This window comes from Cynocephalus volans, chromosome 1 (assembly GCF_027409185.1).
Source record: "Cynocephalus volans isolate mCynVol1 chromosome 1, mCynVol1.pri, whole genome shotgun sequence".
Taxonomy (NCBI): Eukaryota; Metazoa; Chordata; class Mammalia; order Dermoptera; family Cynocephalidae; genus Cynocephalus; species Cynocephalus volans.
Genome location: NC_084460.1, coordinates 276,134,144 through 276,146,453, shown reverse-complemented (window position 1 = coordinate 276,146,453; position 12,310 = coordinate 276,134,144). Strand labels below are relative to the sequence as shown.

Here is a 12,310-nt window from a genome sequence, read left to right as displayed (position 1 = left end):
TATTTATAAAATGCATTTTAAAGATATCTAGCCCAAAGTACCAAAATCCCCTATCCAATTTTGCATGTGATTTTGTATGACTTTTGTATATGACTTTTTAAAATGATTCATAAAAATTTCGGATTATACACATAGTGTGTATCACAATCTACCGAGTAACTCCTGTACAGTGGAGTTGACTTAATGTGAAGAGAACTCTGCTGGAAGTTTGTTTTTAGATTTTTAACAAACACTTTAGTAATTTTTTCTGAGATATTTTTTATGTGACTTGAATACAGTTATATGTTATCAAATTCACATAGTTACAATGTAAATTTGAAACTGATATAGAAGCAGATGAGTTGTCAAACTGTTAGAAAATAGCCTAAGTTTATTGATAATTATCATGTTCTTCCTAAAATTCTTGCTATAGCTACACTTACCTTCACTGAAGACTCCGTTCCACTAATAAAGTAGGCCATGATGTTCACAGAAGCGTGATAATAATACCTAGGCTGGAGGGCCACAGTGCCCTTAGCCTTGCAAACAGAAATCTTGAAATACTGTGGTGACTTCAAGACAATATGAGGAGTAGCCCTTAATTATTTCCTTGTGCTGAAAAAGAACAGGATATTTGTCTGTGTTTAAAGTTTACTTCAGTTATTTGACTTTAAAAAGCAAAGAAAAAAAGAAACAAACCTATTTCTTTCACTTGCCTTTTTCCTCATGCATAGGTAAAAACCTAAAACTTGAACATAGAATATAGGCTTTCTGGTACCCAGAGTTTCTTTTATGTCTACACTTTTTTCTCACATTTGCAATAGATTGGCACACCTTCACATATCTTTCCCCTGCTCATCCATCCTGTCTAGCTGAATCATATCTAAACTATTTCATCTAAAACGATCAGACTAATTTTACTTCTTTTGGCTACACCCAGCCCACCTGATGATTAGGGTGTTTTTCACCCTAATCTCACCCTTCAGAACTGTCCCACACCCTGTTGTACTTCCCATGTGTCTTCCTCCTTCTCCCTGGTGCTGTGCCCAATATGTTCTTCATAGTGTCAGTGGCTTTCCAATGTCAATCCATTTTCATTGTCTCAAGACTGATCTTACAGGAAGCCCAAACTAGTGAGCCTCACTCCCCCATGGTTATTTTATTGCTTGCTTTCTATAGCATTCACTTATGCTCTGGAATCAAATCATGAAATTTTAAATCTAGGAGGTAGACTAGGGCCTTGGTACTTAAAATGTGTTCAAGGACCACTGTTGTCATAGGCATCACCTGGAGTTCTTGTGAAAATGAAAAATTGCAGGCCTATCCCAGACCTACTGAATCAGGAGCTGCGTTTTAACAAGAACCTCAAATAATTCTTATGTATACTAAAGTTTTAGAACCACTGTCCTAGGATATTGGCATTATGCTAACCTTTTTCTCTGTCTCCTGACATGTTTGTTCTGGCTTCCTAGCTAGATTTAAAGTGCTAAGAGGAAGCATTGTCTTTTTTTAATGCATCCAATCTCCTAACCTAGCATGCCTCAAGGTAGATACGTATTTGTTACTTGTGTTCACACCGGCAAAGGGCAGAAGAAGGGGAAAGATGGGGTCTGCAGGAATGCATAAATGTGTGTCTGTGGATGGTGAGTGGTCCATATTACAAAAATATTTTGTCCGAGGGAAAGTATGTTTGTGTGTTTTTGCATGTGTGAGAAAAAACCAGAAGGAGACAGTACTGGTTATTGGATTGAAAGTCATATAACCTTATTTTTTTTTGCGTTACAGTTGGTAGAACCCTTAACCCCCAGCGGCACGGCCCCTAATCAAGCTCAACTTCGTATTTTGAAAGAAACTGAGCTCAAGAGGGTAAAAGTCCTTGGCTCGGGAGCTTTTGGAACCGTTTATAAAGTAAGTAAAAAACAAAACAAACATATACTGTCAGTTATTTTAGGTTTTGTCTCAGACTTTAAAAAAATAAGAACCTGAGTTATTACTTTAGCTAACCTAATTTCCCTTTAATATTCAGAGAGGAGGACCTTTATAGTATTGAGAAGTTGCTGCACAAATGAGTTCATTAATTTTTATTGAACAAGCAGGTATGGATAGGGTCTTGAGAAAAAAGGCAGGAAACATTGGTACAATGCCAAGTATAGGGCTTTCTCTTGACGCCCTTCTGAGCCCTTTCAGTATCATTTTTTCCTTGGCAAATTTCCTTATTCAAAATACCCAGCCCCATCCCATTTTCCTTGGGCAATGTGCCATAATCCCTTGCTCTTCTTCTCTTCTCTTTTGTCCAAAAGCCTCCCCATCAGGACTCTGCTAGCTGCTCTCTTTAGAATCACACAAATGTGCTGATGTAACTAGGATAGGACTAGGTCCTAAAGCATTTTTTGCCTGCATCATTACATATATGATTTTGTAGGTAATTTCCACAGTTTTAATGTGCTCATCTTTATGCACAAACTAATGAAGTGACTTCATATGCAAAATTAAGGTTTAATAGGAGAAAAGGGTGACATCATGCATTTTCAATAAGAGATATTTCTGGAAAGGGAAAACTCAAATGATGGCATTTGTATGTTTACTATTTGACTTAATTACAAGACTAATCCATAGGCCAAATGCAAGGTTAATTGTGGTAAAATTTATTTTAATGGTGAATAGTAAGAATAAGAAATTCTGCTGGGTTAATGTTGAATTCTTCTTGTAATATCCATTACTACAGTTCTCAAAACTTACTTTGGCAGTTTAATATATTTCTTGAAGCTAGATGCAAGCCTATATTTTTACAAACATATCTGTTAAAACAGATTGAACCTCTAGGAATTAGAAATTTTGTATTTTAAAATGTTCATTTTTTTTCTATTTAAAACAATGATTTCTTTAACAGAAAATTTTAACAATTAGAAAATAGACCTTAATTTTTCTCTCCTGAGTGTTCCAAAATAATCTAATCTCCTTAAAATGAAATTATTTTATTCTAAGGTCAAAATGTAGAAGTGTCTTAATCTTTTATAATTCACACTTTGTTCAATTAAATTTGAAATTATTAACTGGACACCTAATTTGCATAGGCACTATTCTTGATGCCTTTTCTAATATGCAAATTCTATGTATGTTCAAAGAAACATAGCTCATCCTGTATCTCTATATTCTGTTTTTAAAAAAAAAAAAAAAACTTGGACTGTATCATTTTACGTACTTAAATTTTTAGTCTATTTAATTATGTCAAATTTTATTTATATTTTTAGTAATCTCAATCTTTATGTATTTCTATAATAAAATGGTACTAAGCAAATTATCTGGATTAATGTGTAGGGTCTTAAATTCCAACTAGGACTTTAAAAATAGGCAAATAGAAAGTAATGCAGTGAATTAGGTTCTTACTGACAATCCTTTTGTACACCTAGTCACCATAAACTTTCACTTCAGTCATCTGTTGCAGAATCGTCCTCCACCTCAATATTCTGGTAATTCCTTCATTTCTCCATATCCTGATATGCAACCGAAGGATTCTTTGCTAAACCATAGAATGAAACAGTAGACCCTAAAGTTTCTGCTCTTTTACCAATTCTGCATGTCACAGTGACAAAATTTAATGCTATTAAGCAAATTTGTGTGTTTATGGAGAAGAGAGATGAGGATAAATGGCTGAATTTAAATGTATTATAACAAACATTCATTTTTAGGATACTCAATCTTGGATTATTCCTAGAGTAAAATCTCTGTTATATTTTTTAAGATAATATAGACTAGAAATTTTAAACCATGGATATTCTATAATTCAAGACTAAATACCACTATCAGATGAACTCATTGGGAAAAAATTTACCTACTTAGACATTTAATAAAAAAGCTTTATTAATATTTTTATTAAGAACAATTATTTGTTGTCTATGAGTGTTTTACCTTTATTGAAATTATTTGTAATAAAAGTTTATTGGAAGTTGTATAAGTTTGTTTGAATTTTGTGCTTGGGGTATTTATGGTTGACCCTAAGTTTTAATCAACATGACAATGTTATAAAGGCATAAAGTGTAGTGTCTTAAACTATACAAGCTTCTTCTTGACCATCAAAATGTAAGTTGACTTAGCCAATTATTTGGTTAATTTTTTCTCCCATCTGGGGGTATGCTGAGTTTAAGCATAAAAGATTAGAGCCAATAGCATGGATATCAGCACATTTGAATTTTTATCCGGTAGGGCCTAGAAAATAACCACCATACTTATTTAAAAAGTAGTACAAATTAATTCACATTGAATTTATATTCTCATTTTAAAACTACACTTTAGGAATATTTTAATATTGATGCTATTTCTTAATAGAGTAACCCCTTTTGCAATTCTTATTGAATAATGATAAGCCTGTTCTCTTCCTTAGATAGCATTGTGAGCCTATGAGCTTGAGACTTCTCCCCAACCTCCATTTCTGCCTTAATTTTTTTAAAGAAAATTTATACCAAAAGAAATTGGTTTATTACTTTGCATTTGACACTGATTTTTCTATTCACTCTGGAGTGTGTATGGAAGAACACAACCCTAAATTCACCTTCTAAGGGTTAAAGTTTTTTTTTTTTTTCTTTATTATCATTATTTTTAATAGTTCTTGTGTTCAGGTCTCTTCATATTATTACAACTTTGCATAACAAAAAAATATGTTTTAGCATTGAAGTTCAAGAATAAAACTTTATCTTTATGACTACAGCTAGCTGATATTAAGAAAGACACATCCAGTTTAATAATACAGACAAATTAATATGTGCTCAATACCCCCTAGTACTTGCCTTTAAAAACTAATTCTTAAATTATCACCTTTGAAAATTAATTCTTAAAGCTATCTGAACTTGAAGAACATGAGGATATGCTTTTTTATTCTTTCTTGTGTTGTTGAAGAGTAATTAGATAATATTCCAACTGAAAAGACCTCTTCCATCACTTAGTCCAGTCTTCTAAATTGCAGATGAGACAACTGAATTTCAAAAACTGGAATGACCTTCTCAAAGTCTTGAGAAGTTGATGACATCATCCAAATCAAATATTGTTATTCTATCCTATTTTAATGTTTTCATCCCTGTTTGCCTTTTTCGTGCACACAAGTTGAATTTGATAGTAGTGTAAACACCCTGAAAGCAGAATACATATGATTCATTTTAAGTTTTTTTTTTTTTTTTTTTTTTTTCATTTTAAGTTAATGAAAGCAGAAAATGAAGTTGCAGAGTGACTTGTAACATATAATAGGTGCTACATGTGTTTGTTGATTGGATGAAAGAATATAGAACTTCTAAATATTTTTTAAGAAACTAATAGGTTGAGAGGTCAAATCAAATTTTATTTGTGCTGTAAATGTTGTATAAGTTTTCATTTATATTTTTTTTCCCTGAAGGGTATTTGGGTACCTGAAGGAGAGACAGTGAAGATTCCTGTGGCTATTAAGATTCTTAATGAGACAACTGGTCCCAAAGCCAATGTGGAGTTCATGGATGTAAGTATAGACACCCAGGAAATCACATTTTTATTTATTATCAACTAATCTGCTTTGAGAATTTAATGAAAAAAAAATTACTTCACAACTACAAGGTTTCTTCTCTGGAAATGGTATCATCTTAAAATTAATGGAACTGCTAAGACCACTTCACATTATGTTATACTTTTTAGATCACCTCTGGCTCACAACTGTCTGACCAGATAGTACACTAGAACTTTCTTTGGAATTGGAAGATATTTACAATTCCCAAGGTTAGTTATGTTCCATGTTGAATCAGACATGTAATGTTTTCATATTTTATTGTTAAAGGTAAGCCAAATAGCCTTCAAGTAAAAGCAATACATAATTTGAACTGAAAATATATTTAAGAACCATAAATAACTGATTATATTTAATAACCAGATATCATAAGCATATTTCTTAAAATTAGTTACAAGAACAGTATTAAAAGGACGATGTAGTAGTGGTAGTATTAAGTCACTAGTAGCTACAAAGTGTTTACTAATTGCTAAACACTGATATGAATAATTCACAAAGAATAATTCATATAATTCTCACAGTGTGCAGTCCAGTAACCAGGGGTTAATCCAAGGTTAACCCAAGGTCACAAAGTTAGAAAATGGCAGGCCGAGGCTTTGAAATCAGGCAGCCAGGACTGAGCAGCGGTCACCACTTTTCTTAAAGGGCTAGTGAATATTCATGCTTTGCATGCCATGTGTTCTCTGTGGTAACTACTTAATTCTGCCCTTTCTGATGGGAAAGTAGCCATAGGCGATTAAAAAATAAAAGTGATGTTTCTCTTGTGTTTCAGTAGAACTTTATTTACACAAACAAGCTTCAGGCCAGATTGGGCCAGTGCTCTATGCCAGCCCGTGCTTTCAAGGGCTGTGTGTTTAACTACTATGCCAAACTGCATTTTGGGAGTAGTGATGATGAACCAAAAAATTAATCAGACTTCTTTATTTTGTTATGGTTATGATCCATTTAATTGAAAACATCAATCAAGATGAATTTCTATAGTAAGTTAGTCTCTGTTAAATTTAAATTAGTAAACTACCTGAGTCATATAGTTACCAGTTGAAATTTACTTTTTCCAATTCAAATTCGGAAAATAAGAACCTGTAAGTAAAAAGCTCCAACTATAGAGTAGTAGCAAAGCTCTAATGAATAAAAATACTTTATGAGGTCAATCAGAACTTCAAGATCTCCCCTAGCAAAAGTTGTAGTCTGAGCTGTTCAGCAAATTTCAGAGAGTAAGCTAGAATAAAACTGTATATGGAGCATGCTGGGTTTGTTTTTTTTTTTTTCACATTGAACACAAGATGTCTTGCCAAGGGAACTATCAAAGACCCATATATGTTCTTTATCTTTCAGCATAATATCTTCAGTAATAAGGATGATTTCAATTTTCAAATGATCATTTGAAAGATGATGCAAGCAAATGCACTTTGATTTCTTTTTTTTTAAAAAAAGATGGATTTCTACATATTTCTACCCAATTTCTCTTGTAAGCTCTTTTTTAAGTTTCACAGGAGCTCAGTCTGTGATCTTGAATAATTTATTTCGGTATAATGCTAACAACCTTATGTAAGGTTCCTTTTAGCTTACTCTTGGTTATTATAAAGTAGGGCTCATAATCAGCTGGTATAAACCAGCTGCTCTAATTGGTTGGTTTCATGCCTTACCAGTTGCTAAATATTTTAAATATTACCTTTGTTACATATCTACCAACATCTATCTAATAGATATTGAATCCAGTAACTACATATTGTCTCCTTCTGCAGATCCCTAAATGTTCTGACACTCTCTGCAACTAAATGTCCTGGCCCATATATTATAACTTAAAACTGAAACCTTTTTCAGTGATTTCCCAATTACTCAATTTGATCTTGATCATAACTATAAATTTGTGAAGGTAATTTCCAAAGAAATAGAATTATAAAGAAAAATTACAATGAGTTGAAACAGTGTAGGTAAATATATAAAACTGATAGGAAAAAAAGATCTTGCCCAGCCTAGGCTATAGCCAATGCTGAAATTCACAAAAATGTTAATAATCTCTCCTGGAGGCTCAGACAGTTGTTTTTGTCAGATTTCCATAGAAACAGACTGGCAAAAGGGGGTTAAGAGGCTATAAAATAATCACCTAAGAAAGAAGCTCTAAAAACCTCATCATGATTTTGAATGATTACTTAAAAGCTCCTAACCCTATCCATTTTTTTTTTTTTTTCCTTGATCTGAAGTCTATTCCCATGGAAACAGGAATGGGGATGGCAGTTTTAAGTTTTTACATTTCTGCTGAATTTTAGATGAGGCTCTGATTGAGCCATGAGAAGAGTCATTTTCCTAGATAGTTGATAGATTTGGTAACCAACAGACACAAAGAAGTCTATGAAAAAATGAAGGAAAATGTTTTGACTGTACCTTTTCTACTTGTGGGTGGATGCTAGAAGATTAACAGATTGATGAACTGCTATCAGCAGAGTTTCAATAAATATCAGGCAGAAACACTTCCTACTGTTTGGGTGACTTCTTCAAAAATATTAAAGGATAGCATCACAATTATTAAAACACAGTTTAACTCACAACACTGGTGATGAACTCAGTATTTTAAGTAGGCTGGTCTAATATTAATGTAAACATATGCCTACATTTTATGTCAATATTTTTAGTTCATCTGTTATTGTTGTAGATCATTGTAAGTATTTGAATAACATGTTGAACCACAATAAAAAAGGTTTGTGTTGGCAAAGTTTTTGTACTGTGGATCTAAGTATTAAGTTGAAATTATAAGTATTTCAGAGTTAGTAGTTTAAAAATAACAGGCTTTACATGTATCTTAGTTTGGGTTCTTCCAGAAGCAGAGGCCATCCCTGAATAAGGATTTGAGTGAAAATAGTTTATTCGGGAGGTGAAGGACTTATCAGTACAGGAGTCTGGAATTAAGACAGGGAAACCAGGAAAGCCGGCTGCCATTGTGAGTGAGTGGAGCCTCCTTCCACTGGAGAGACTCTGGCAGCCAATACAGAACACACAGCTCTGAGTTATCCTACTCAAGGGTTAGGGGAGCTGAAGCCCTTACATCAACTCCTGTCGGACCTTGGTTGAGAACTGCTGAGAGAAGGGAGCATTTATCACCCTACATGTCCTACCTGCTGAGGGTGGCAGAACACACTTTGGTGGCAAGAGAAAGCCACTGGGCAAAAAAAGGTGGGTGGAAGTCAGCTGGTACAGGACTATGGTAGCGTGTTCCAAGGAAAACTTCCAAACTAAAATAAGATCTACTGCAAAAGTGCTACATGTCTGTTTTGCAAACTGGTGTATATGTATATTTGCATTTACATGCATGTGTGTGTGTATGTGTTGTATACCATTTTACAGAAGGAAAACAAAGTTTCCAAAGAAAGTGGAAACTGCATGCTCTTACTAAGCATTAGACCTCTTTACACCTCCCCTAACTTTACACTTAGAGTAGGATTTTCTAGATTCAGTAGCCATCACTGCTATATTTATCAGATATAGCTGTGCTTTACTGGTTATAGTAAATGACACAAATGCAGCAACTTAATACTCAAAATTCATCACCACATCCAACACTTCTATTGATATCCAAGGGCAAAGGAGAGAACCTTTATATCTTCTTAGAATTTTTACTATAGGCAAAAAATAAATGAGGGGCAGTTTGTGCTCTATTAAATACTGCACTAAAAGCAAGAAAAGGAGAATTTGGTGACAGGGCTGTTACTCAGCTCACCTGAATATGTCTAATGGATTCATAACGACAATAATAATACACTGCTAGTGAATGGCTAGTACATTCTTCATTCCCATAAAGGAAGATCACATTGAACAACATTTTTAAAAAATGACTCTGAATGTCCACCTTCATAAAAAGAATGCCTGCATTTATACACACTCTTAGTACTTGTTTCAAAGAGCACCATTTCAATGGAAAATGCAGGCTTTTTTTGAGGTTTTTTTGTTTCCTTTTTTAATCTACAAAATGGTGCAGAGCACATACATAAGAAATGAGCAAGATTGCTGGAATTGGGGACCGTGGTCTGGTAAAATCATAGGCTCTTCAGTTTTTCTGAGTTCCCACCACTCTTTATTTTATTTCCCTGGTATTTAAGCCTATATCAGTTAATATCATTTTTTAAATATTTTACCTAAATTATTTGTTTTCTTAAAAAAATAAGCAAGAATAAAAAAAAATTCTGTAATTATCTTAAATTCCAGTGACTGATCAACAAAACTGGCTGAGTGCTTATATGGGTTTGGTTGGCCTCAGTTTCAGTTTTCCCATGCCAAATTCACCACATTTTTCACAGTAAGGTGCTGCAAAGAAAGTGTTTCAAATCACTGACCTAATTGTATAAATGGTAATAGCCTCATTAATAGAAGAATAACTTGATTTCCTCTCCTTATACTATAGGAAATTTCATTTATCTTATGCAAGTGTCATTTTGCTATTCTCTGAAGAAATGTTCATGTGAACTGTTTTTATATGTTTCTCAATACTGTATTACCTTTATGATATTTAGTATCTTGATGGGAGTTGTTTCAACTCTAATTGACTGTAGGTTCAGATAAATGAAATTTACTGGTAGTTTATATTTTCTCTCAGATTAAATGAGGGTACTTCAGAAAGTTCGTGGACAGATTCATATTCTCTTTTAATTCTATTTTTCTACAAAATTTTTGAAGTACCTTCACAGAAGACTTGCAAAATGATTTGAAAAGATATTTTAGTCTACAGCCTAAGGCACCCTAAAGGCACCTGATCTTGTGTGAAAACATAATATGTTCTATAGTGTTTTCACATTACAAATTTCCATGCATATGGTTTCATGTAGTTACAGTAACTCTTAGCTAGATCCTGTGTAGATACTAATGGTAGATTTTTAAAAATACATATTATCTAATCCAATTATATCTTTAGGTCTTATAGCTTTTGTTCATCTACGTATATAAATATAATTGATCTATTTCAGAGTTTGAAAAAGCAAAATATTTTTTAAGGCCCAATACTTAAATGTCACAGGATCCTATACTGTTGGCATGATCTTGAAAAGCAAGTTAACCAAACCTCATTTTCTTAAGAAAAAGTATAGCTAAATAATTAAGAAAAGTTCTGAAAAGTTATTTTCCTCAAAAAAAAGAAAGAGAATATATAAATTCCATTAAAAAAATAATCTAGAGTATTTCAAAATTCTCCTAAAAAAAAAAAGAAAAAAACCCCAATAACTGAAGTAAATCATTTCTGTTATAATTTATTGGCCCTTGTGCACATCCTGTTAGTTGTACAGAACTCAGTCATCCGCAGAAACATCACATCTGAAATCACTATTTGAAACACCCCATTTTCCACTCACATTCTCCTCCTGTCCAGTTTATTTTCCTTTCATTGATCCTTTTCCTGTGCCTCGCTATCTATCAGCAGCTGCTTATCTTCACATCCCTCTGCAGCCAACTTAGATTCGTGCCCCATCATTATAATCACATGCTTAGAAAAATCTTCAACTTTCCTGCTTCTCAAAGTCATGCTGCCAGGAAGCAATCCACAAAATATTGAAATTTCTCAGTGCTACGTTCTAGAAGTCTTTTAAATCAACCTATTTTTTCTAGATCATCTTGTTAGAATATCAAATTTCAGCTCTAAGTCTGTTTTATGAATCTAACCTCACTGCTGTCCTTGATATTGCCACATTGAAATCTCAGGGGCATCTCAACTTTAACACACCCAGAATGGACCTCTTTGTCTTTTCTCCTAAATCTTCTCTGCCTTCAGTTTTACCCGGTTAAATAATTTGTATCTCTATCCACCCTATTGTCCCTTTCAGAAATTTAGGTTTTATCCTTAAATGTCACAACCCCTTAGACTACCCACTTCTAATACAAGAGCAAATGTTTTGATTCAATGACAAAAATACATCTAGATAGCATCCTCTTCTTTTTAAACTCCATGACCATCACCTTAATCCAAGCCCTCAACTTCACCTTAAATAATGGGAGTAACTTCAATTTGATGTACCTACTTTTTAATACAAAGAACGAGTTCTGTCATTCCGATGCATAAAATCTTTCAGTGGCTTCACTAAAGTGAAATACAAGATTCTTAGCTTACAGAGCTCCTGATAACTTCCCCAGTCATCTCTCTCCCCTCACTGATTTTCTTCCCACTTCCTTTATCAGCCAAGTCAATCAATGGGTGCCTTCCCCTGGAGTGTTCATCCCCCAGTTATATCTCCTGAACTCCTCCCTTACCTCCTGCCTATTTCCTTCTGTTCCAATAGAAGTACAAATGCAAGATGAGATTTGAGATAAAAAGAGGAAAAAAGTTGATTTTGGCAAAATTAAATAAAAGTAATTGCCCTCAATTATTATAAATCATTGCCAGCAACTGACTTTAGTAGCTATCTTAAACCTTGAGCTTTATCAGCACCACACTCTCCCGAGTGAGCCACAGGCCAGCCCCTAAACCTTGAGCTTTAAATAATGCCTTAAGGTGTACCAAAGAGCTTTAATCCTGACAAACTCTGCATTTCAACAGACTTAATTTCTATCCTGAAGTTCCTAAAAGAGACTATCCAAACCAAAACCAGGTTGATCTCTGTAAGCCTTAACATAACAAACTTTCTGACTGCTTGGTTTCTCCAAAGCGTTTCTTAAATTTGTATGAACGAAATTTGGTGAAGGGAAATCATTAGTCTGTTGAAGGCATAGTTTTCCATACTGTAGGAATTGTCCAGCTGTCTAAACTCTACAAGCTGGTAAATTTCCTGATTAGAGGATGTGTTACTATGCTACACAGAGCTGAAAGAGAATTAGACTGACCATGTGCAG

General features: G+C 33.8%; 1 protein-coding gene across 3 annotated transcripts in view; it reads left to right on the top strand.

The window, feature by feature from the left end:
* The window catches only part of ERBB4 (erb-b2 receptor tyrosine kinase 4), a 1,081,647-nt gene that overhangs the window by 855,503 nt on the left and 213,834 nt on the right, over window positions 1–12,310 (top strand). For all 3 annotated transcript variants that reach the window (XM_063078433.1, XM_063078424.1, XM_063078415.1), the window contains exons 18-19: window positions 1,765–1,887; window positions 5,363–5,461. In XM_063078433.1, coding sequence (XP_062934503.1) covers window positions 1,765–1,887; window positions 5,363–5,461 — 222 coding nt within the window. The remainder of the gene's footprint in view (window positions 1–1,764; window positions 1,888–5,362; window positions 5,462–12,310) is intronic.